We start from the raw sequence: 27,098 nt of genomic DNA, 5'->3' as shown, positions 1-27,098 counted from the left end.
TATGATCAGGGTGTGTGGATGGAGTTGTGGACCTGCAGTGTGGCCAGGGTTGGGATCCAGATTCTGAAATGGATGTGTGGCTGGAGCCAGGGTTGGAGTTGTGCAAACTAAGACCGTAAGATATAGGAGCAGAAATAGGCCATTTGGTCGATCATGACTGCTCTGTCATTTAATCATGGCTGCTTTACTTTCCCTCTTAACCCCATTCTCCTGCCTTCTCCCTATAACCTTTGACACCCTTACTAATCAAGAACCAATCAAACTCTATTTTAAACATACCCAATTACTTAGCCTTCACAACCATCTGTGGCAATGACTTCCACAGATTCACCTCCTCTTCTCTGTTCTAAAGAGCCACCCTTCTATTCTGAGGCTCTGCCCTCTGGTCCTAGACTGCCCCACTATAGGAAACATCTTCTACACATTCACTCTACTTACGCCATTCAATATTCAGTAGTTTTCAATCAGATTTCCCTTCATTCTTCTAAACTACACCGAATACAGGCCCAGAGCCTGTATTCTCTCCTGATATATTAACCCTTTTATTCCCAGAATCATTCTCATAAACCTCTTCTGGATCCTCTCCAATGTCAGCATGTCCTTTCTTAGATAAGGGGCCCAATACTGCTCACAATACTCAATATGCGGTCTGACCATATAAAGCCACATATACTAGGGTCAGGAAATGGATAGGTTCAGGCTAGAGGCTGGGTCCTGAGTATCTGAATAATTCCAATTCACTGTAAACCCCATGTTCACTGGAAAATGTATATTACTGTGTAACATGTGCAAAAAAAACACAAAATAAAAGTGTTTAGTCATGAAAATGCAGGTGCCTAGCACTACCAAAATCTCAAGGGTGCAATCAGTATTTTATTGTGGTAGTTAAAGCATTGTAAGTATTTGTAGAAGGTGCTCACGCTGCCACAATTACGAGTATTTACTTATGGAATCCTAGTTGTCTACCTTGCATTAAATTGCTGAATTAAACTCCCTTTAAGGACAGAATGGTTGGAAAATCTGTGTTCCTATAGGTGCTGCCAATGGTTTGCTTGTGGAATGTGTGCAGCTAAAAATAACACACACAGCAGAGACTGTGGACCACTCGCATTTGGCTGAGGTCTGCTTCCTGTACGCCTCTACATCTACAACTGTTTATGTATTAGCAGACGTGCTCAGATGAAGGTCTACTATTTATGGAAGGTTGATAGGTTGTATGCTTTTGCTTTAGAACACATCTAAGAATCATTCTTGAAATTGTTTGAAAATGTAAGTGCTGTTGGAAACGCAGCTACATAGCGTTGCTGCTGAGAGTGTCTTTTCAGTCACCGTGACAACACATCTTACAAACAAAACTGTCATGATTTCACACTGTAAACCCACAAGGAAGACATCTAGGTAAAAACCATGAGAACAATAAACCAGAAATCTTAGCCATATAATTCACAAAAAAAATTAGCTAGTGTTTACAGTCTATATAAACTTTAATTGAGAATAGTAGTTACACATCAGTACCAGTGATTAGTTGATACCAGAATTGGTATGATAAAACAGCAGAGAGCTAATGTTTATTTAATTTACAATACCTGTATGAATTAATGATCCCATAAAACCATACATCAGTTGGTAAAAAAATGGCAGTCTGTGCTCCCAGTTATAAGTATCAGAGCACTCTCAGTTCAATAAAAGAGGGTGTAAAAAGAACAGTTTTTTGCATTTTACCATAATCCCATGCACAATGTTACAGACCACTTCCCGTCTGAATATAATTTATCTCAACAGTTAAAGCCATTTGAAAATCAAAACACCGCAGCTACTAGAAACATTAAGTAATGACAGAAAATGCCGAAACACTCAGCTGGTTAGGCAGCATCTGTGGAATTTATACATTTTGGGAGTATTAACAGAACAACTTGAGTATTGTGAATGCATTTGGCCAAGAAGTCTCAACTGAACAAAAATGTAAGGTTGACATGAGCTTTTGCAGCGAACTGCACCTTTGCTTGTAACTATTTCCTTATCCGATCATTTAGCAAAGTATGGCCACACTGTAAATCTCCATTTAATTTCAATATGCACTGGTTTAGTAGAGCAGTAAGCTGTGGGAAGACAGTGGACAAACACTTTAGAGTTCTTTCGTTTGCAAGAAGTCCTTTAAATACATGGACAGAGGTATTTTGGATGAATGCATCATGTTGGTACTCCACCACATAACTGAGACAATTTTACATTGTAGATCCAATCGACTTAATAAACAAAATGATATGGAATGGGGTTGGGGGATATCAAGCCTATTATTCATGTAGTTAAAAACGAGGCACAATCCTTTCACAGCTGATTATCAAAAACAACCAGCAAATCAACAGGGAAAAATATAACTTTTAAGAAACCCTTCTGATTTATTTATGCATTCAGAAATCAGTTGTAACAAGTGAGTTCAATCAAGAAACACTCAATGAACAAATGAACTTCAGAAAATAAATCTAGTTGACTGTAATAAATCTAGTAACTGAAATTAGAGTAACTCATTTAGTTTACAGTTTATTAAAAATGACATAGTGCAAAAAATCCAGTTACTAAAACTATTGAAATTACATATAACATACCTTAGTGCCTAGTTCTGCATTACTGACAAAGCTTGAGGAGAGCATGAAATCTATGAGAAGAATCTACCTCTAACTAGCAAGATTGTGCTAAGTTTCATTCAAAAGCTATTACTCTGTTATAAAGCATGAGATTGCACTAATATTTTAACCCGCTGATTCAACACCATTTGCATTACCTGCAAAATCACACATTCAATCTTAATTGACAAGTGAATCATAAATGGACTTTAAATTCCTCACACAGCACCAACATGTAACACTGAATTTTTTTTATAGACAAAAGCGTTAGCTATATTCAGGCGTTTTGGCAGCTGCTGCAGCACGTTATACACCAATTGGAGGTTGTGCTTCACTTTAGGTGTTTGATGTAACCACTGTGTTTACAGGCAGTAGCATTTAAAATGTACGGGTGCTGCAAAATTTAGTTATGAGCATGCTGGCATTGAAACCCTGTGGTATAATCTGTGTTTCTCAAAATGCAAATCCGTTTGTTCCAAAACTAACATCAAGACATTGGACAATCCTGTACACTTTTGGAATTATTTGTGATTCCCCTCTGCTGCTCCAATCAAATGAATCCACCTTCATGCAATGTTACTCTTCCAAGATAATTTCCTGCTTATGAAGATTAAAAGGCATTTCATTCATCAATGAATTTGGCACCTTTATGATGCACTGTGACATCATAAACAGATGTCACAGAATCCATCAATGGACACTTTGTCCATTGATGGATTCGACACTGAAGGTTTCACTAAAATCTTCTCATCTTATCTGGATACCAAGTTCATCAGAAGATAGGATCAGGGATAGGCCATTCAGCCCTTCATGCTGTTCTGCCATTTATCAAGATTATGGCTGATCTTCTGTCTCACCAGAACATCCTTAATGTTCACAAATCCATTAGTTTCTGTTCTGAATCAACACAATGACTGGGCTTCTACAGTTCCTCAGGGTAAACAGATACAATGTTCACCACCCTCTGAGCAAAGAAATTTCTCTTCAACTCCAGACTCATGAGACTCCTTCAAGGAAATATCCTCCATGCGTCTAGAAACAACTCTGCACGAGAGAAGCTGGGATATCTAAACATCAAGAAACTGCTGATTTGTAATGACTCACACAAAGCATGGACCTACCAACTCTTTTACATTGCAGGTGGTGATTTTTCCTTTACCCTTAGAGGTCAGACTGAAGCTTGATTAATGGGATTGGTTAACCACTCCTAACATGCTAACTTCCTCCAGTAAACAGATCAAGATAAGTGGTAAATAAAAATCAGGCAGGTTGAGGGGATCTTTGTTTTCAGGTCAATGAGTAATATACTGCAAAATAGCTTCCTGAAATAAAGGTGGAAGCAAATTCAATCACAAGGAACATGATATATAACTGAATAGAATCAATTTGCAATGCTATGAGGAAACAGCAGGGACAGAATGGTGAGATTATTAATTTTCAAAGAGCTAGCACAGGCATGATGGGCCTTAAGGCCTTCTTTTTAATGGATGTCTCAGGCTACCGCATCTGTTCATTGAACCAGAATGTGTGTAGAGATTTTACAATTGTGTATAGCTGGATGGACGTGGTTCATAACGTGAAATCAAATGGTGAGAACAAGGCGATTCTTTCGGACTCTTGCAATAATTCCTCAGGAGCAGTCTGACAAATGGACACTGTCACAACATGAGAAGGATGCCAAGTTCTTCAAAGAGTACAAACTGTGATCGAAGAGGAGCAACTTTAAATGATTGAAGGTAAAGTCAAGTATACAGACTGAGTAACAAGTAAACGAAGGTTTAATCAGTTAAACTGGAGAAAATCAAGAGCCAACACAACATAAATCATTAAGATATTCAAGTAGAAAAACTAACCTTTGTGGAACCTATCCCCAAAATCCTAAAAGTTTCTACAGTGCGGCAAGATTTTTGGTCCGACGTCTGGAATGTATTAAAGTTCCATAAGAATCCTCAGGATTGAGAAGACCCTTGTTGCTTGCCAGCTTGTCTCTCAAAGCTGTGTCAAAGTGCTTCCTGTAATATCAGTTGCTTTTGAGCGGTTGTTGTTTTTAGTCAGAGAAGAATGGCAAGAGTTCATTCACGAACAGTAAAGGGACAACGTCTGGATCACTTACCAGTGGTCAAGGAAGCGGGCAGCTGGGACAGCCCAATAAAACAAGTTCTTTAAAAGGGAACTGTCCCGTGAAAATCCGTCATTTGAGATTCAGTGTAGCTAAGTCCCACAATCAAAAACAGGCAGGTGGAGACTTAAGGGACACAATAGGCAATTAAACAATTAGTGTAAATCAAATGAATGATAGATGCTGGAAACCTGAAGTAACAAAACCAGAAAGTGCTGGGAACATTCCTCACGCCAGGCAGCACCTGCAGGGAGAGAAACAGGATTCATGAGTCCTGTCAGAGACCCTGGTTTCTCTTTCCTCGCATTCTGCATGACCTACTAAATGTAATCAACCAGTTAATCTAGTGTTGGTCAAAGAAGGTAAAGACAGCTTGCTTAAACAGCGTGGAAGTTCATCTGATTTTTCAAAGAGCAGTTAAATAAGAATATAAATTTACATTTTAAGATTTATATTGGAATGTTACTTTCACAGTATAAATCTATACACAAATTGGTATAAATGAATTTATTCTATTTTCTGATCACAGGGTCTGACATAGTGTCAGCAGTCATCTTATTAAAGATCAAGTCTTTAGGACGTCTCAATGTCAGCATGCATATCACGGCAACTAAAAGGTGCAGCTGATTTCAAACACCCAGAGTGTGCACTTCTCGAAGGAAAATGTGGCCTGATAACCGTAACCTTGGCGATCCATTGTATTTGTTATGACTGTTTCTCTGAATAGAAGGCTCTCGTTCATGGGAGATTGGCTGCGGTCAACTCTAAGGAATGGTGCTGCATACAGACACAGTATAGGACAAGATTAACCTTCCATTCACTTTTTAAAACAACCAATGCATTCATTGTCTAACTTACTCAACTGTTTTTTGTTAATTGTTAAAGCACCTATGTGTGGTGATTTCAATTCTTTTTCTCAAACTCTAAGCTATGGTATTCGTCACTGGTAACTTGCACCATTAGATCAAATCATGCAATTGCCATAGATCAGTGTAAGTGTTTATATAAGGCATATTGGAACAAGTCAAAAGAATTCCTTTGATTCACTTCCAATGTTATGTTTACTTGGTATATAATGGGGGTGGAAGGGCAAGGTGGGTGGCGGATGGGATAAAGTTCCTTGATGCCTTCTGTCCTCTAGAAGTATACAATAAGTCTTTCAAATTCATACTGTATTTGGCTTTTGATGGTACCAGAGATGTCTGCAGCAAGCAACGATCTTTATAGGCTTGAGACGATTCAGTCACCTCACGGAGCACTCTTTACCGATGTAAAGAGGAGATAATGTTGGCTACAATCACAGCTCTAGGCAATTGATGGCACCAAGCATCAGGCCAAAAGTAAGCAAGATGTAGGAGATCTGCACAGTGACTCCTGGATCTGAGGGTTAAAGAAGAAGGGGAAAAAAAATAACAAGTTGAGTATTTCAAGGAAAAAAAATCATTCTCGCATTTCAAATTTAATACAGATCAGATTTGAACAACTATCATATACTTTAAAGCACTTTATGTCAATCATGTCATATCACCGCACACAATCTGATGCAAACTACCTCTCCAGCAGCAGAAGAGATCTGAGCTTGGCTGCCTGCAACTCTTTAAATGACCTGTGCATGAACTAACCCAGGCATGGAACTGAAAAGCAGTGAGATAACATCAAAGTGAAGAGAATCTTGGAAACACTATCTTTGAATGCTGTCTTCATATCAGAGAAAAGGATATAAAGGCAACGGAGAAAGTGAGCGAAGAGAATTACACTGGACACAAGTACAATATATTATTAATAGAGCAATACTGTGAGTAACCTAATGGAGGAGTAAAATCATAAATAAAATCTAGTGAGGAAATTAGGAGGAGGAAAATTGCCGAGAGTGTAAATAGAACATGGAGACATCATCATATGGAGTATTTGAGGTAAATAATATTACGCAGAAAAAATATAAATGTGAAAGAAAAATAAACAGAAAGTTATATAGCTAACAAGAATGGAGGGGCAAAGAGCTTGAAGATTGAAATTTATCAGCTTGTTTCTGGATTGTAATTGCCATGCATTCTGTTATCAAGTAGACTTTGCATCTTTAAAAGAACATAAGTGACAACAGCAGAGAATAAAATGACCTGAATTATCTGGAGAATGCGGTCAGGTAAAATGAGCAGCTTCGGGGGTCTTATACAAATGGAGAAGTCCTGATAGCTGTCTGTCTGTCGGATTCCTAATGGATTCTCAGTGGAGACTGAGTGCTCTGACACCCCACCACTTACTGTGGGGGATCCTCTTTATCAGCTTAGATTTGGTGTTGGACCAATGTCCCTGTAAACAGGAAAACTGGATGATGAAGCCTCAAATCTAAGTTACTGTTAATGTATATATTTTTTGAATGATTTTACCTGATCATCTTTAAATTTTAATAGATGTATTAAAGTTTCAGAATGTCAAATTTATTCAAAACATTCAAAAGTTTTAATATCTTTAACAGCTGGCTAAGAATAGAGGTGTAGTTTAGAGAACAAGGCATTTTCATTGGTAAGGTTATTTTCTGGTCCGCACATATGACAAGGTGGACATGAAGGAAGCCCCCAACTTGAGAACACAGCTTGCTTCATCCACCATGCTGCATAGGGCCAGTAGGTCCTCAAAAATGAGCCAGTAGTAATTGGCTTGTTGCTTGCTTCAATTTCTGGGCCACTTTGTTTTCTATACTGCAATGTACTTTCTTGTGGGAATAAAATTCTAATTTTGGCTGACAATGAGAAGATACGCCCATGACCTGCATGGACTAGAACTCTCCTGGATAAGACTATCATTCTACACTATCATTCCCTCAAAACTCATCAATACATTCCAAGACCTGGGTCCCTAAGCAACTCGATCCTTGATTTACTCACTGGCAGATTCTAATCCCATGCTCACCATCAGCATAAGTGCACCACAGGGCTGTGTACTCATTTTGTAGTTATGATTGTGTGGCTAGGTACAGCTCCAATGTTGTATTTAGGTTTGCTAATGACACCACTGTTGCCAGCCAAAACAGAGCTGGTAATGAATCAACACATAGAAGGGAGATTGAAAATCTGGTTCAGTGGTGCCTCAACCACAACCAAAATGACGTCAGCAAAACCAAAGAGCGGATTATCCAAAACAGGAGGAAGAAGACAGAGGTCTGTGTGACAGTGCTTAGTAGCGGAATGGAGCAGGAGAGCGTCAATAGCTTTAAATTCCTTGGTGTTAACATATCAGAGAATCTGCCCTGGGACCAGCACATAAGCGTCATCACAAAGAAGGCACAACAGTGCCTCTACTGTCTTAGGAGTTTGCAAAGTCACCTAAAACTTTGACAAACTTGTATAGGTGCAAAGTGGAGAGTATTCTAACTGGTTGCATCATGGCCTAGTATGGAACACTAAAGCCCAGAAGTGGAAAAGACCACAGAAAATAGATGGTGGATAGAGCCCGTCTATCACAGGCAAAGTCTTTTTAACCATTGAGTACATTTATATGGAACACTGCCACAAGAAAACAGCATCCATCTTCAAGGACTCCTGACATCCAGGCCATGCCCCTTTTGCTACAACTCTCAGACATGAGGTACAGAAACCTTGAATTCCACACCACCAGGTTTCAGAATAGTTATTACTCTACAACAATCAAGCTCTTGAACTGGCATGGATAACTTCAGTCATTACTACTCCGAACTGATTCTAAGATCTACAACCTCACTTTCAACGATTCTTTGCAACTTATGTTCTGAGTATTATTTTTTATTTGCACACTTTGTCTACTTTTGCACAGTGGTTGTTTGTCAGTCTTTGTATTTATGGACAGTTTATTGTAAATTCTATTGGTTTTTTTTCTCCCCCTCATCAAGGCCTGCAAGAAAATGAATCTCAGAGTAGCATATGGTAAAATATACATACGTTGATAATAAATTTACTTTGAATTTTGAGAAGAATCTGAGCCAAAATAGGACAAGAATGGATGGGCATCTTGGTTGGTATGGACCAGATGGGCCAAAGGGCCTAATTTTGAGTCTGTTTCTGTGTCTATGTCAGAAGAATTTGGAAATTCTACATAAAATGAAGGTGGCAAATATTTTGAATACTGCTGTCCTTTTCCCCTGGTTGAATAAGAATGTAAAAGAGGTCTGAATAATTTATAAATAAAACAAGCCATTTGTCTTTTCACACTCAGCATACACAGTTCCAAATGGTGCAGTGATTGGGCAATTGACCACAGAGCAGACCACCTGGCCCAGCCTCCTCTGCTTATCTCCCTTTTGACTTAAATTCTCTGGCTTTTCTCCAAATCATTACAATGTAGTGTCAGCCTGAACTAGCATTCACAAACTTTTGTGTTCTGAATTCTCATTTTCCTATTTCTTTTCTACAGAAGAAATGCATTTTGATTTTAATCCAGACACTTCAGTTCCGACGATAAAGCTTTTCCTGAATTCCCTACCAGAAGTAGCTTCTCTGTACCTACCTTATCAAATTACCTGAGAGATACATATGTTTCGACACCTCTTTCACCCAGAGATCATGGGTTTCTTCAGAGTTTTCCACCCTAGGCATTGTTATAAAGGAGCACTCCAGACCACATGAGATAGGATTTCAATTTTACTATCTAACAGATGTTGTAAAACAAGCCTGCAATCAAGTCAGATGTGCTCAATATCCCTTGTGGTTTTTTTTATGGTGTGCACAAATAAATAGAATGTAAGCAATATTTTTAACAATTAGCAGCAAATACAGATCAAACAACGGGTAGCCAGAATGAATGACTTCCAATGTTCACATCAGAAGCCCATTCCAGGGAAATACGTCCAGGACTGAACAATATACTTCTTCCATGAAAATTGCTTTACATGGAAGTGTGGACCTTGACCCTGATCAAAATCAACAATTTATAAATGGTAAGGGACATTCAGAGCATGGATTAGATATTAATCTATAGAAAAATATTTCAGCTGTGGCATAGAGGCGTAGCAGTTAGTATAACACTATTACAGCTAAAATGACCCAGGTTCAATTCCCGCTGATGTCTTTAAGGAGCTTGCATTTTCGCCCTGTGAGTGACCATAATGGCTTCCTCCAGGCGTTCCGGCATCCTCCCATATTTCAAAGACGTACAGGTTGGTAGGTTAGTTGGTCACATGGGTGTAATTTGATGGCGTGGTCTCATTGGGCTGGAAGGACCTGTTATCGTGCTGTAGCTCTGAACAATAAATAAATATTTCAAATACTTATTTAATGCAGCAAATGGAGTTCAACAGAATAGACGACTGCAGGAAATGACAAGGCAGGAACAAGTTGTGATCAGTTCATCACAAACTGAATGATTAGTAATGGGAATAATCGCTGTCACAGCTGAAGGACAAAGCACTGATGATGTTCAAATGACAGAGAGATGTTGAGCCAATAACAGGTTTGGAACAGTGGGCTACATTAGCCTCCCTTGACTGGGGTTATCTTTCTGAATTTCCTGTCTTTTCATATATCAGGGGTCTGGTCTCTTAGGGTGGCAACAAACTTAATTAAGCCTTCTAAATGCAGTCTTTCATAGAATTAGAGTTTCCTTTTACCCAAAACAACAGGGGTGTCATGTGGAGGGGATGGGGAGGGGTGGTGGGTGGAAGGGTTTTTCCTGAATACTATGAACTTATGTTCTTTCCAAAACTCTTCACGTTAAGTTTCCTTCCTGTCAGTGTCAGCATGGACATGGTACTCTCTCAGCAGGATCTGTAAGACCACATACTAACTTCGATACGATATTGAGTTTGTCCTATAGGGAGGAATATTTCCAATGAATACTGCCATTGTTTCTCAAATGCACATAAATGTTAACTTGTATTTCATTTGGCAAGCAACAGATTGGAAGAACAAGGACACCATTGAGAAAACTCTTACTTACCATTCCACATTTAAAGTGTAAATGATCAGAGGCACCTGGAAAAAATAGGTGATGAACTCCCCAACAACACTAAAACTTTATTTTCAGACTGCTCTGATACTTTATGTTGTTGTACTGACCTCAAACGCTACCTAGTGAAGGATGCCACTGCTCAGTGATCTTACAATTTTTTGTGTCTGAAGCAGAAATTTGTCCCTGCTCGTAAATGTGCAATTGAACAACTTCCCGTCTTGGAGAGCAAAACCACTTCCTTGTTTTCTGCTTTTAAAAGCACAAACCTGCACCTTGACTGCAAATTCCAAGAGATTGCAGAAGGTTTGGGGAGTTCCATCCACCCTATATTTCCCTATCACTGAAAGAGAACATCTTATATTTTGCTATTGCCTGGAGATCCTTTCTTGACACTGACTCTGCAGCTCCCAGCACAGATAATACTTCAAATATATCACAAGGGTTTTGAAGCTTGTCAGACATCCTGAGGTCATGGCCTGCTTAAGATAAATACACGATCAGTCCCTCTTTCATTCCATATTGACTTTTCTCATTGAAGTTTGTTTAATATTTTTGCACTGGTACAAAATTATGTTTTTTTATACAACTATAACATTGTTTTTGTTTGAGGTACATGCTTTGAACCAGGAGAATAAGAAGTTGATGACTTCCAGTGAAAACTTAGCCAATGCAAGTGCTGCCTTGCCATAAAGAAATTAAACTTAGTTCCTCACTAAAGGAATTAGTTTTAACTGTTCTTATGGACGAGTGAAAATGGTCATTTGTTGTGGCTATTAAAGTGTGAAGTTCATCAAGTCAGATTATTCAGTAAATGGTAAGAAATTGAATGTGCAGCAAAATTCTTAGGTTCATTTTGAGTCAATGCTCAAACTAAACCACAAAGATATTTCCTGTGCAGTCTTGGAATCTTTGACCTGGTGGTTAAAAATCCACTGAGAGATTGGCCAGTGTATACTTTTTCTCCCTGTAATAATGAAGAGATGATCCAACCAGGGATTGTACAGACACGGTTTAAGCATCTGATCACAACACAATGAAGCAGAGACTATGACAGGCATAATGCATGACTGTGAGAATTGGAATCCCTTGGCAGACCATTAGAATCCATGGCTTCTATATTTACTGCACTAAACTTGTGAAGGTTCACACACAAAAGAAAACTTGAGGAAAGAATATCAATAAATTGCATAGATGCCACAATCTTATCATCTGATACAATAACTTTTCAGCCTGAGTGACAATGAACTTGGCAGAGTTCCATATAGTTAGAAACACTTCTGTAATAAGACAGCCTTTTCTCCACACTCAAGTGTTTGACAAGCTGAAAGCACACAATGGAGGTTGGCTGTTTAGCCACAAACTAAAGACATTCAGGAAGGGCTGTCAACACTTTTGCTGAAACTTGTTCCTTGCTCTTTTTCAGTGGCATCAGCTGCAGTAAGTAATTTGAAGGAAACCATAAGCATTGCTGTTAAATTTACAGAATGCATATTTCTGTGCTCTGTCCGCTTCTCAAGGGGAAATGTCTTTATTAAAAGAACAGCGCTTTCTCTAATACTGGCCATGCAATCTCCCCTTTGTTTTGACTCGATAATGATTGATGATGTGAGATGCCCAGTAGGTACCTTGTAGTTGTGAAATACTGAATAATGAGTTTGCTATGGCCGCGCCAGGTGACTGATTGGATGGCCAAAGTAAATGAGTTCTTACTTTTCTTCATATCCCATTTAAGAGACTGACAGAAGGTATGCAGGGCAGCTTTCAAAAGTCAGAGCTAATGTAGTGCGGAAACAAATGAAGTCAACCTATTTCCAGACTGCAGCGCATACAGAAGTGACTGAAGTAACACAAGTAGCTCAAGGCAAAAAAAAAACCCCTGAAAGTCTCAACTTTAGGGAGACCTTGCCAAGCTGACGTCTTTCACTTAGTGATCGTAATTTTACTACTGACCAGGATATGAAAGATACAGCAAAGAATGAGCAAAGTGATCATCATCTATTCCTGCACAATGTTTAATTCATGCAATTTAAACCCACTGAATATTCGTCTGTGGCTCGAGAAAGCAACTGCAGAAACCAATCCAAAATATCAGTCCAAACTTATTATTATCTCTACTTCTCCAGCTTCGGTCTGAAGCAGTTGTGCTCAGGATTCCAGGAGAGGAGCAGTCATTACACACTGTCAGAATCTATCCTTGATCTAACAAGCAACAATCATACACCCACCAGAGATTTATACAGCTGTGGTGCAGCACAACGTCAACTCCTTTTGCTGAATTTATTTAACACATCAGCTTATCCCCTGCTGAAGTTAAACAACTTATCTAATTACTGTACTGCTGACAGTATTTACTGATGCTGAGTCTGCTTTCTTCATTTCTTTAATAATGAAGTTCAACACCACATTTCATTAACACTGTGCACTTTATCACTTTTAAAACCTCCACCATTTTCCCTCTCCGTTTTGCTTTCCATGGAGAAAAAAGTATTTGTCATATTCCTTCTCCTCTAATTTTGGATATCTAACATCAGAATTATCTCTGTCATCTACCTCTGAACTCTACTCAATGTAGTTCGGTCCTTTGAACATTAAATACCTAGATTTACATGCAATATTGCAATTATATTTACAATCACAGCTCTCCTACATATCAGAGAATAAAAATACACAATTAACCTACTGATGCAACCCCTACAATTCCAAAAGTTTATTCCTGTTTATATAAAAAGCCCTATTATTAATTTTTACTATGATTATTTAAGTATTTACAATTTTAAACATTGAGCAAAAATGGTCACCAGTCATCCTGACAACTTGAATGTTTTTCACAGGATCCAGGCAGAAAATTCTTTCACATTTAAAAAATGTCCCCATGCAGGCATTCCAAGTGCTTTTCATCCTGATTTTATTCTGTGCTCTTTGTGCAAGAGCAGGTATGTGTTTAAAACCTGCTTAACTCAGGTTTTCCCCAGTAGTGTTAATCAAGCAGTCGTGCCTGGACAGAATTGAACCAGGACTAAATGGTGTCAGGGTTTTAGTTCACAAAGAGGAGCTGACCAGCTGACCACTAATTCGCACCACTGCTGTGGTTCATTGAGGGGATGACCAGGAACTTGCGGGCAAGGAATTTTCCACAGGTTCTTAGAGGGCACCGTGGACAACCTGCTCATCGAGGTTGGGTGTTCCCAGGAGATGCAATGCCACATTCAGGAAGATCTGATAAAATTTCATCATGCCCACATTGTTGGAGCTGCAAATCAGCAGATCAGGTGGACACCGTGAAGGTAAAATATTTGTGCTCATGACGTGTAACTACAACTCTCTTTTTTTCTGCTTGCTTAGAAATTAAACCAAAACAAGTGCTATGCAACAGAATCACTAGATCTAATCTTGTGGGGAGCGAAGAATGGAGTGAGAGAGCGAATGAGGAGGAAGTGAGTGAGGTTGTGAGGGGAGTGAGAAGGGGAAGTGAGTAGAGTAAAGGGGCAGTGAGTGGAGTGAGAGGGAACAGAGCAGAGATGAGGGAGTGGGTGAAATGAGGGAGGAGAGTGACTGCAGGTACCAGGGAGAGATGGTGATAGACTTACAAGCACTGTGCAATTTGAACATTGTTTGGAAATATCAGGACTTATTGAAGTAGGATTAAAATAAAACGTTCTAGGGAGAAGCATTCTGGCCCTCCCTACAAAAGTTGTTCACTGCTCCTTTGGGGATTGTAAATAAACCTTATGTAGCTTATCAACAATCACCTGGATCTAATTGTCTGCAGAATATTCATCAAGTACACAGCAACCTACATTATCCCTCTAAACGGGTTTGCTTGTTTCCTGGCAGCCTTTCCCTTTCTGACAGGCCAGCAACCTTTCAAACCACAGAAGCAGCTTCCTGAGTAAGTGACCCAGACCCACACCCATTCTGTTTCCAAGGCATTGAGGAGCTTCTGATTTCTCTTCCACCCAGTAGCAGGTGTGTCCGTACAAATAGCTTCTGCTGTCCACACTGTCACCATGTCCTTACGGTTAGATGTTTAGTGAAAACCTTCTTTCATTGTCAAAACAAGAGGATCTTCCAAGCTTTATGTCAGGGATGAATCAAATGGGTCTTATAGAGGGAAAAACAGGAAAGCTGGAATTCCATAAGCCAACACATCAGCATTTTGTATTTCCCTTTAACATCTGAAGTCTGGAAATAGTTTCTTAAAAAGATTTGTGACTATGCTATTTCAAAACACATATTTAAAGATAATTTTTCCTCCAAATAACTTCTGTAAAAAAAAATGAAGATCAAGATTCCCAAAACCATGTTAATTTAACAGCCTGATTTTTTAAAGACATTGGTTAACATTTAATTAAAATACACCAAGTTTTATTTGCCACTTTAAGAGGCATTTGTAGATTTGAAGCAATTCAAATCTTTGGAATCTACCTGAATGTTTTAACTGAAGCAGTTGTGCAATGGGAGTGCTCACAATGATTTAAAATAAATGAACAGAACAATCCCATCTACATCAGACTTCTACAAAAAACTCAGTTAATATATTCTGATGAAATTATGAATATAGGTCACACATCTCATGCATCACAGATTTTATCATATATCTTTTAAAATAAATTTGTTTAAAAAAGGAATTTCAAAGACTGCTCCCTCGAGGAGATGTGCTCTGTAAAGAAAGCAAGGGATGCAGCAGTATCTGAGGATAAACTACAACGTTATGGTTTGATTAATTATTAATTGCTGTGTGTGAATGGGCATGATAGGGTTTCTCTCTTTTCCTGACTGGTGAATCTCCTTCACTCAGAGTCACTTCCAAGACAAGGTGGAGAAACACTGCACCTCCTTCCAGGTGGAACATCAAACGACTGCTGCTTCAGAATTCTTCCACCATTGCAGTGGATAGGTTCTCTCTTCCTCACTAAAAGCAATCTTAGACAATTGCCCAAATGCCATGTGCTAACTTTTAACATTTTTTTGATAGAAAACACTTTAGTCATTATTGTACAGCACATTGCTTTGCATCATGGTGGGCCTATCATTGACAATGACATGGTTTAACCATGCATTTCAGTCAGCAATAGCAGCAGCCACTGGGAACACATGTGCACCCAAATGCGTAGGATGTTTGTCTGAGATGACTGAAAGTTAGGAGGAGGGACTGAGCATTTGCCTCTGCCATCAAATTTTTGATAGTGAGGGAGCAAGTGCATGGTACTCTTGTCCTTACCTGTCACCCCATCAGCCTCTGCATCCAACACATTGTCCTCTGCGGCACTCGACATCTCCTACCACTAAACAAACCTTTACCTCAAACACCTCTCCCCTTTCCACAGGGATCATTCCCTCTGTGACTCCCTTGTCTAGTCATCTCCCCATTAATCTCCCTCCCAGTAAGCAGCCTAAGTGCTACACCTGCCCATGCACCTCCTCCCTCATCTCCATTCAGGGCCACAGACAGTCCTTCCAGGTGAAGCAACACTTCACCTGTGAATCTGCCAGGGTCACCTATTTTGTCCAGTGCTCCTGATGGCGGCCCCGTTTACATTGGTGAGACCCATCGTAAACTGGGAAACCACTTCATTGAGCACCTCTACTCCATTCCCCAGAAGCCGAACTTCCCAGCAGCCAAACATTTTAATTCTGATTACCACTCCTGTTTCTACATGTTATTCCATGGCCTCCTCTTGTGTCGAGATGAGGTCACCCTCAGGGTGGAGGAGCAACTCCTTATATTCCATCTGGGTAGCCTCCAACTTGATGACATGAATATTGATTTCTGCTTCCAGTAAACAAATTTCCTCCACCCACCCCCATTCCCCACTCACCTTTTACATTTTCTCACCTGCCTATTACTTGCCCCTGGGTCCCCTCCTCCTTCCCTTTCTCCTGTGGTCCACTTTCTTCTATCAGATTCCTTTTTCTCCAGCTGTTGACCTTTCCAACCCACCTGGCTTCACCTATCACCTTCCAGCTAGCTTCCTTCTTCTCCCTCACCTTTTTATCCCGGCATCTTCCCCCTTCCTTCTCAGTCCTGAAGAAAGGTCTCAACCTGAAACGTCGACTGTTTATTCATTTCCACGGATGCTGCCTGACCTGCTGAATTTGTCCAGCTGTTTGTGTATGCTGCTTTAGTTGGTGTAAAGTGTTTGAAGTAGACTCCCTGATGAGGCAGGTTGTCAGCAAGCAGCTTCGTCAGATCCTGGAGTCAGTATTAAGCACAGGTAACAAGCTGGCGAGCTGCTGCCACTGTAAGCAATGGGTCTGAGTTCATTTTCCATCACAATTCCTGCTTCTGCTTTCAAGAGCTTCTGAGAAACATGCAGATGATGAGCTTGTTGACAAATCATGAAGATAATGGCTTTCGTAGGCAGCCAGAAGCCTCTAATCTCAAGGACTTGATTTATGAGTCTAATGTCTATGCTTGTTTTATTCCCATTTTTCAGTGCACCAAGGTGCTTTAGGCAGGATATTCAATTTGACCGTAAGATCATAACACCAGAAGACATAGGAGAAGAATTAAGCCATTTGGCCTATTGAATCTGCTCCACAATTCTATCATGGCTGATATATTATCCCTCTTAAACCCATTCTCTTGCCTTCTGTCCGTAACTTTGTGCTTATTAATCAAGAACTTATCACCTTCCGCTTTAAATATACACAAAGATTTGGTCTACACAGCCATCTGTGGCAATGAATTTCACAGATTCACCATGCTCTGGTGAAAGAGATTCCTCATATCTGTTCTAAAGGAACATCCTTGTGTTCTGTGTCCACTGGTCCTAGACTCCCCTACTAAAGGAAATATCCTCTCTATCTAGGCCTTTCAATATTCGATAGGTTTCACCGAGATCCCCCCTCATTCTTCTAAATCCAACAAGTACCGGCCCAGAACTATCAAATGCACCTCATATGTTAATCATTTCATTTTTGAGGATCATTCGTGTTAACCCCCTCTGGAGCCTCTCCAATGCCAGCTCATTCTTTCTTACATAAAGGGCCCAAAGCTACTGACAACACACAGAGTGTGATCTCACCAATACCTTTTAAATCCTCTCTATTTTGAATGTGCAACGTCAATATTCTTAACTGAAACGATGCATTTTGGGTCCTGTTCATTCAACAGAACGGGGTGGGAGGAGAAACATTCGACATGTGCACTCTACAACTGGATAACTGCAATGCAGAGGAACAGCACAGGCCAGATGACAAGGGGAGTATGGTGGAGCACTGGGATATCTTTAGATTTATGTGGAAATTTTAGTATAAGCTGCTTTTTGTTTGGTGGTGATATCACAGTCAGAACATATTTTAAACAGGACTATTTTTATGCCTGTAACTAATTTTATTATCTAACCCTTGTTAAACAGCAGAAGCTACACTTAAGTCATGCATGTGATTTGGCATGCAACTATGGAATGGTCAAAAACAGGCTATCATTCCCAAGCCCAATTAAACCTATAGTTCAAACAGAAACCACTTTGACTGCAATTTAATAGACCTTTGCCTTTTTGCTGCTTATTACCAACACAGAGAGAAACTACAGAGTTGGAAGTTTTGTACACTTGCACAGAAGTTTGTAAGGGGGCTTATGAAGGGCTCACCAGCTCCACATTAAATCAGTACTGTTGCACTTGGAGCCCAGTTCTCTGTTATCTGAGCTAGACTCACTGCTTTCTTTCCAATGAGAAAATAATTTGTGGTTTATGCATCTCAATAGTCATCTCACTGCCAGAGAAAATGGTGGAAGCAGATACAATAGCAAAGTTAATAGACATTTAGGCAGACACGTTAACAGGCAAAGAATGGTTGTTCAGACCGTGCGCAGACACATGGGATTAGTTTTCATTGGCGGCAGCAAGATCAGAACAGACATCGAGGACCAAAGGGCCTGTTCTTGTGCTGTACTGTTAAAAGGGACACTGGCAGTAAAAAATCACAGCTGGTCATCAGGCCCCCACCTACTCAACTAACTGTGAAGACCTACTGAATGACTTTGACATGATTACTTCAAAGGCAAGATGGTGCTGAAGCATGGCAACTGATTGTAAGATGCCAGCTACCAATTTACCAATTAATTGCAAGCTCTGGGTACTCTCTGATGGGGTGCAAGTTTATCCTTTCCCAGTCACTTACTTACTTGAAATGAGCTTGAAACGAGGATGAACTACAAGAGCAGATCTTTTAAAGGTAATATTGGTATTTGAATCTCAACACACATTTTATACATTTTGGCTTCATATGATTTCCAATATCTATATATTTTCTCTTCCATATCTCTCGTCCGCTGCCAAAGAGGATATGCAGCCTATTAATTCTAAGGTTCTATCTCTCATCCACTTTGAAGGTAGAATCTTCTGGCACCTCTGTGAGTAGAGAAACCCTTCATTATAGATAATTAAGCAAGAAACATGCTTTTGCCACCAACATCTTTGGATTCATTTAGATTCCATCAAAATTAACAAACTACTGATCATTGGCAGCCAATAAATAAGAATGACCTCATTGTCCATACACTGCATCCTAATTCTTCCAATGAAAGCAGTTGTTTTCACCACAGGCATCTCCAGATTCCTCAAGGTCTTTCCAGTTACAGTTCACAGTACTGTTCAGCCCTCATTATGCTTTATTTAAAGCCCACAGTTAACTCCCTTAGCTTTGCACAGTTCTGGTGCACAACACTGCAATTACACAACGGGCTTGGAATTTTAAAAAGTTTATAACTTTCCCTATGGCAATTAAGAATGTCTCATGATTGACAGTGGCCATGTCAAAGTGCAGAACTAAACATTCATTCAGAAACTTCAGAATAACAAGAGCAGGACTGTATTTATTTTTCTTTCTCTCTATAACTATTTAGATACCATTTCAAAACATGAAGCAGAAATGTTAATGGGAAGGAAAAATAAACAGTGGATTAATAGTGCAAAACTAGTAGCCCTCAACTGTTGACTTAATATTATCAAGCTTCCTGTCCAGCACCCATTGTCAGGAGATGTACAGGAGACTTGACCCAAATGCAGATCAACGGAGACAATGTAGTGGTGAGTAATAACTTTAATAACAAACTGCAACATAACAAGTCACGAGGGGCCATGAAACAAGAGAGAACAGATACTTAATATGACAAGGCAACAAGGTAACTTATGGCTAGGAGCAAGTGAACAAAGGACTATGGATTAGAGCTGGGTTTAAATAGGCTGTAGGTCACAAGCTGGAAATGAGTGGCAGGTAACTTCTGTTAGCTGGGTGGAGTCTAGGAGGTGCCTACCTGTGTAGGCCTGACAGGACCCTTCTTATGGCTGGCATTCAATGTAGATCCAGTTTGGTGAAGATCGGAGCCTTGCAGAATGTTTTGAATGTACTATCCATCAAGGGGAGAGGGTAGCAGTTCTTAATAGTGATTTTGTTGAGACCATAGTAGTCAATGCAGGAATGAAAACCACATCCTTCTTTTTGACAAAAACTAATCCTGCACCGGCTGGGGACTGGGATGGCTGAATGAAGCTGTGCCGTAGTGCTTCGGTGATGTAGTCAGTCATGGAAGACCACTGATATGAAGGGGAAGGTGGGGAGATACTTGAAAAAAAATGGTTGGCCTAATGACATTATGGAATTTCGCTGTTGCTGAAAGTAAGACAGTACTATTTCTACACTTAGTACATCAGTTAGTGAATCCATGCCCGATCACTGTTTGAGTCCGAGCCTAAGATACTCCTTTACAGAGCTGACACTAAGGAACAGTGTACACCTCAAGACAAAACTTGGACAGTATATGAAGTGTGGAAAAAGTTCTTAACAGTCACAGTGTCATACAGTGTGGAAACAGCCATTTGACCCAGTGTCTTCATACTGACCATGAAGTATACATCAATACTATTCCTATTTAGCTGCATTTGACCCGATGTCTTCCATGCCTTGGTGACTCAAGAAGACATCCAGATAACACATAAAATTTGTGAGAGAACATGCCTCTACCACCTCTTTAGGCAGAACATTCCAGATTCCAACCACTCTCTGTGTGAAGAAATACCCCATTCAGTTCCCTCTAAATCTCCTACCTCTTACCATATATCCATGCCTTCTTGTTTTGGACTCCTCAACAATGGAGAGGGTTTGTAATATTTATGCTACCACTTCCCCTCGTAACATTCTATCAGGTTCCCCGTGTTTCCTGATCTCATCGCACAGACTACGAAGTAGGGCTTAATTATTTCACCTAGAATCGATGGATCCTGTACCCCTGTGAGAAGGTTAACTCAAGCGCTTAGCATCCTCTTAGCCACATCCTGTTAATTTGCCTGCGATCAATTCACATTGAAATTAAAACAAAAACATATTCAGACAGGGTTGGTGATTGACATTTAAGTAGCTATGGAGCTTCAGTTGCACCTCCATCATTAATGATGGTGTTCTGTATCTATGCTAAAACAAGGCTAAGCATTTGCAACCAATTAGTCTCTCCTTCACTGATCCACTCCTCCTTGGCAGAAAACAGTCATCTACCATTTTGTTCAGTTCTTTTGATACCACGGATATAGCTGAGGTTCTAAGACAAAGGTTTGTGCCCCAGAACTAGTTGTTCTACCTACAAAAGTTGAACATTTCCCAGGGAGACCAGCAACACAAGTTGGTCAATTACAATTATGTAATTTCATTCAACAACCAAGCGAAGGAGATGGTTACCAATGGTGCTGTTAAAGGACACACACCAGTTACTCAGTTGTCAATGGTCAAAAGAAATAAAGGTGAAAAGGGAGTGACTGCTTTTTATAGGAAAGCAAAACTTGACCGAATGCTCCAGGAAAACTGAAGCTATTGGCAATTCAAGTGGTAATCTTTCACTGACTGAAGTTATGCCATGCATAAATAGTGGTTGTTATACTGTATGTCAATCATCTACATTCAAGGGACCACTGTGGAGATTCCTTGAGGCCAATATTCCACCCAGCTGCCTTCAACAGCTTTAACAATGACCATCCTTCTTCTATAAGGTCAGAATTGGGACTGTTCAATGATGACTATTTGTAGTCAGTGACACTTGGTGTAAGTGGCTTTTTGAACCAGAGTAGTTCTGGCAGTAGATATTTACATTTTTAAAATCTATAAAGTAATTCTCTATCGCAACATTCAAAGATTCAAAGTATGTTTATTATCAAAATAGGCATGCAGTATACAGCCCTGAAATTCATCTACCCCACAATCATGAAACAAAGAAGAACCATGGAACCAATATGTTCAAAGAAAAATATCAAACATCAAACACCTTCCCCCACCACATACAAAAATATCATGCAAATAGCAACAAAAAAATCAAGTGAAAACACAGAACATAAAACACAAAATCAAAAGGCATATTTCAGTTCAATACCACAAAAGAATTTTTTTTAATGCCCAGACTTCCTTGGAATTAAGCATGGAACTGTATGCCAGGGAAACAATCATTGATTTCCAAAATCAGAAACAGAATCAGGTTTATAATAACTGACATATGTCATGAAATTTGTTATTGTGTGTCAGTAGTACAGTGCAATAAAATTCAAAGAAATAAATTACAAAGAAAATCCTGTAGGAAATAAGATAGACACCTTGAACTCATATCCAACTGTGAACTGCAAATGCTCCTGCTTTTCCAATACAGTAATGGACTAATCTAGTTTAAGTTTTGGGACAATGACGATGTTTTGGATGTTGATGGAATTTCTCACAGCACCAGCAGTGAAGACTATTCAATGCCACTCTCGTCTGCATGAAGTCTTGCTTTGGGCATGATTGATAGTTTATTTTAATTGCTAATGCTCCATTTTATTTTTTTGCTTCCTGCCTTCTATTTACCCCTCAAAAAGATGTCAAAATGCATCTATAACTTTTGCAGGCCTCTGTGTCCTGACAAGGGAATGCAAGGAAATCTTCCTTTTTATCCAGATGTCCACAGAAGGCATGATAGAAATGCCCTAAAGGGTTGAGCTCACCCGAAGTCACCAACAGGATGCAAGGTAAGCATTCCAAATGACGAGGTAGCTTTACTTATTCATTTTGACCACTTACAACCAACAAACTTTTCATTTCTGCTCCGTGTAAACACAGATCCTCCATCACTTGTGGATTTGTTTAGTTTATTAACAATCAAGCTAATCCACCAAGGTACTTCTGCGGTGTGTAAATGGGACATTTGTCTGTCTGCCTGCCTTTCCAGCCCATTAAGTGGTGCTGGACACTCAAAGCAACAGTACCAGAGAGCCCCATGAAATAACTGTGTGTTCGAGCTGTTTAAGTGCAAGGTAATTTATAGCCTGGTACAAAGAAATTTGTTTTGCTGTGTGTCAGACCACACCTAAGTATCCTCCAGCTCTGGGCATGGAACAAGAGAAGAGAAACTAGCTGTAATGCAGCAGCAGGAAGCAGAGTGTAGCTGCAGGCCAGAAAATCATCAGTCAATATACAGCAAAAGTGAATGCACTTTTGTTAATCACATGGAGAGCAACTGACAGGTAATTAACCCTTCCATGACAAAACTCATAGATTTTTAAATGTTTCTTCCAAATAACAAGACTAGGCATAGATTTACCCCAGAGACACCAATGTAATCGAATCCTATGGTGACTTTGGAAGAGATGTATAAAATGGGCAAGATCGGACTGATGGTTGATTTATAGTCCCACCAATTTTCCCACCCTGTGGTTTCAAAGATGTATGCTAAGCAGACAGGTTAATTTTGCAATATTTTATACAGCGGCACAAATTTAAAGTTTTTTGGGTCAGGTGAGGGAATCCAAAACAACACACACAAAATGCTGGAGGAACTCAGCAGGTCAGGCAGCATCCATGGAAAAGGGTAAACAGTTGACATTTTGAACTGAGACCCTTCATCAGGACTTCAAGATTATTGATGGAGGGTTTCAGCCCCAAGTGTCCACTGTTTACCCTTTTCCATAGACGCTGCCTGACCTGTTGTGTTCCTCCAGCATTTTGCAGGTGAGGAAATGCTTCCTGACATCAGTCCTGAATGTTTTCAGCCGTTTATATGCTTGTTTTCCTGTCACTACCTTTAACCTAATTAAGAAAACAGGTCTAGAAAATGTCCCTGCAAAGCATGAAAAACAACCATGCAGTCAAAAGTCACATAACTACAATGTGAATGAATTCCATGCACAGCTCCAAGTTGATGCCAGTCAACACAGTGTAAGAAACTGGTGCATCTGTGTTCTGTTTCTGTGCCCAGCATGCCCAGTGACGCCAGCAGTTGTGCAATGCCTAAAGTTTGTTTCTGAAATAGTTTGAATCAGCTCTCTACTTACTCACAGAAAAACTCGTGTTTAATAACACTAAAGACTCAAAGAGAACAATATTAACAGGGCTTGACTCATCTGTCCTGTAATAAATTTCAAACTGGCTTGATCTGAGTTCTCGGGAGGTCGGGTACAGCAAATCCCCCACTCAAAAGGCACCACAGTGGCTTGTCAAACTACTACCTCACAGAACCAATGACCTAGGTTAAATTCTGACCTCTTGCGCTGTCCAAGTGGTATTTTGCAAATTCTCCCCATTAGGGATCTTAGTATAGCTGGGGCAAACATAGGCTTTTTCCCTAATATGGGTTAAAGAATCAGGAACTAGAGGGCATAAATTTAAAGTGAGAAGGGAAAAATTCAATAGGAATTTGAGGAGCAACTCTTTGTTTAAACAGTTCATGTGTGGACTGGGCTGCCAGAGGGAAGTAGTAGATGAGGCTGGTACAATAGCAATATGTAAAAGCCAGCTGGACTGATTAATGAAAAGTTTAAAAGAATATGGGCCAAAATGTGGGCAAATAGGACTGGCTTCGATGGGCATTCGGCTGGCATGGACGAGTTGGGCTGAAAAGCTTATTCCATGCTGTGTGACTTGATGACTGTATACACTTCCTCTGGTTACTCTGGTTTCCTAATACACCCCAGACCTGTGTGGTTAACTGCGCCAGCTGTTTGAGTGAAGATGGAGATCTTCTTGCAGGGAAATCATGGAGGGAAGGGGACTGACTTGAGAGCAGAAATTGACTCAAGGAGCTGTATAGCCTCTTTCTCTGCTGTAAGGGAAAATGGCAAATCCAGGGGCCACAAATACATGAAGAAATGTAGCAAAAAAGGGGAGTGGTTCCATGCTTTTCAAATCAGCGAGAAGGATACTTTGACAAAAGAGGTAGCACATATGCCAGTAAGTTGTCTGGGAGGTTGGTAAGACCATGGATGTCCTTTCTGAATGTATGTCTTGCAGAGAACCCAGGAGTGCAGCCAAATGTCCCTCACAGGTGAGAGGGAGGGAGACCCGTCTTGCACTCTGACAGAAGTACACGTTTGCTACTAGTGGTTTGTCCAGCAAACACCACAAATAAAACAACAGTATTGGAAACACTCAGCAGGTCAGGCAACAGCTGTAAGAATAGACCTGGAGTTAACATTTTATGTTGAAGACCAATGATCAGAACAACACAGATATTCACAAGATTCGCTCAGCAACAAATACATAGCTCTCACAGCAGTAGTCACAGACTCCTCGATTTGACGAAAACAATGCATCTTACTGTATGTTTTGAATTATATCTGATAAATAAAGCTAATCTTTATCTTTTCCTTGCCACAAACAACACTTAGCTTCTCACTGTTGTATACAAGAGGTCACAAAGAACTCTATCGGCAAAGTGGGAAACCAATTTAAATAAACAAGTGTGTCTTTTTAAAGATTTTTTTAATGTTGTTAGGTAGATTACTAAACTTGACTTGGTGGCAGAAAGGTGGTGCAAACATTTTTTTACGCAGTGGTATTATGCAATTCCATCTTGCATTCTTGTCTACCATGGGTCTAGTAATTCAATTGCGAGGCCCTTTTTACATGCAACCTGACTGAATTGGTGTAAAATTGATTTCAAAATGTGATTTCATGTTGAGATTAATATGGCTGTGAATAATATGCATTCCCAAGTGCAAAGGTCTCAGAATAAGGAAGGATCTATTTAAGACAGAGATAAAGATGCCAAAGGGCATCAGGACATCATCAAAGGTGATGGGGAGATGGCAGGAAGATGGAATTGAGAGGGATAATAAGTCAGTCATGATGAAATGGTGGAGCAGACTTGGTGGGCCGAATGGCCTAATTCTACTCCTCTGTCTTTTGTTCTTATGGTCTAAGGAGGAATTACTTCTCTCTGAGTTTTGTGGAGTGTTTGGAGCTTCTTGCTACAGAGAGTAGTGCCCCTGAGTATACTTCGTATCAGTTGTGGGGAAATGTATTTAAAGTGGACTAGAGGAATGTTGGTTTGGCCATGTTCCGCAAAGTGCTGAACAGCCTCCTCCTGTTTGAAATTTGTTTTGGTCTGATACTGGTTTACTCTCAACCTCTACTCTGAGGAAATAAACCAACCATTTAAGTTCACCATAAGCCTCACTTTGCCAATCTGCACTGGAGCAACATCTCAATCTGTCCTAGGTCTCGCACGTAAGTGCCATTACAAAGAAAGCATGGCAGTGTCTCTACTTCCTTAGACGTTGGCAAAAATTCGGCATGTTGATGAAAACTTTGACAAACTTCTATAGAGGTGTAGTGGAAAGCATATTGACTCTTTGCATCATGGCCTGGTATAGAACCACTAATGACCTTTGAACAGAAAAGCCATTAAGAAGTAGAGGATATGGCCTAGTCCATCGCAGGTAAAGCACTCCCCACCACTGAGCACATCTACATGTCATAGGAAAGCAGCGTCGATCATCAAGAACCTCCAGCATCCAGGCCATTCACTTTTCTCACTGCTGCCATCAGAAAGAAGATACAAGAGCCTCAGAACCCACACCACCAGATTAAGGAACGGTTATTACCTCTCAGCCTTCAGGCTCTTGAACCATTGGGGATAACCTTATTCACTTCATTACTGAAACTATTCTCACAATCTATAGACTCATCTCAAGGACTCTTCATTGCATGTTCTTGATATTTATTGAATATTTATTTATTATTATTACTATTTCTTCTTTATTGGATTTGCATAGTTTGTTGTCTTTTGCACATTGGTTGTTTTTCTGTCCTGTTGGGTACAATCTTTTATTAATTCTATTGTGTTTCTTGTGTTTACTCTGAATGCCCACATAAATTGAATCTCAGGTTGTATATGGTTTTATATATATGTACTTTGATAATAGATTTATATTGAACTTTGAACAAGAAATATTCTGGGAATGAAAGGGTTAACATTCAAGCAGTGTATAATGACTCTGGGCCTGTACTTGGTGGAGTTTAGAAGAATGAGTGGTCATAGAAGCATAAAAATCTACAGCACATTACAAGCCCTTCGGCCCACAATGTTGTGCCGACTACATAACCTACTCTAAAAACTGCCTAGAATTTCCCTACCGCATTGCCCTCTATTTTTCTATGCTCCATCTATCTAAGAGGCTCTTAAAAGACCCTATTGTATC

At 39.9% G+C, this 27,098-nt stretch overlaps 1 protein-coding gene across 5 annotated transcripts in view; it reads right to left on the bottom strand.

The window, feature by feature from the left end:
- Positions 1–1,465: 1,465 nt before the first annotated feature.
- Positions 1,466–27,098, bottom strand: part of LOC140734701 (contactin-1-like) — a 715,399-nt gene continuing 689,766 nt past the window's right edge. For all 5 annotated transcript variants that reach the window (XM_073059025.1, XM_073059024.1, XM_073059023.1 and 2 more), the window contains one exon: positions 1,466–6,123. In XM_073059025.1, coding sequence (XP_072915126.1) covers positions 6,041–6,123 — 83 coding nt within the window. In that variant the 3' untranslated portion in view covers positions 1,466–6,040. The remainder of the gene's footprint in view (positions 6,124–27,098) is intronic.

This window comes from Hemitrygon akajei, chromosome 10 (assembly GCF_048418815.1).
Source record: "Hemitrygon akajei chromosome 10, sHemAka1.3, whole genome shotgun sequence".
Taxonomy (NCBI): Eukaryota; Metazoa; Chordata; class Chondrichthyes; order Myliobatiformes; family Dasyatidae; genus Hemitrygon; species Hemitrygon akajei.
This window is presented reverse-complemented; position numbering and strand designations above follow the sequence as displayed.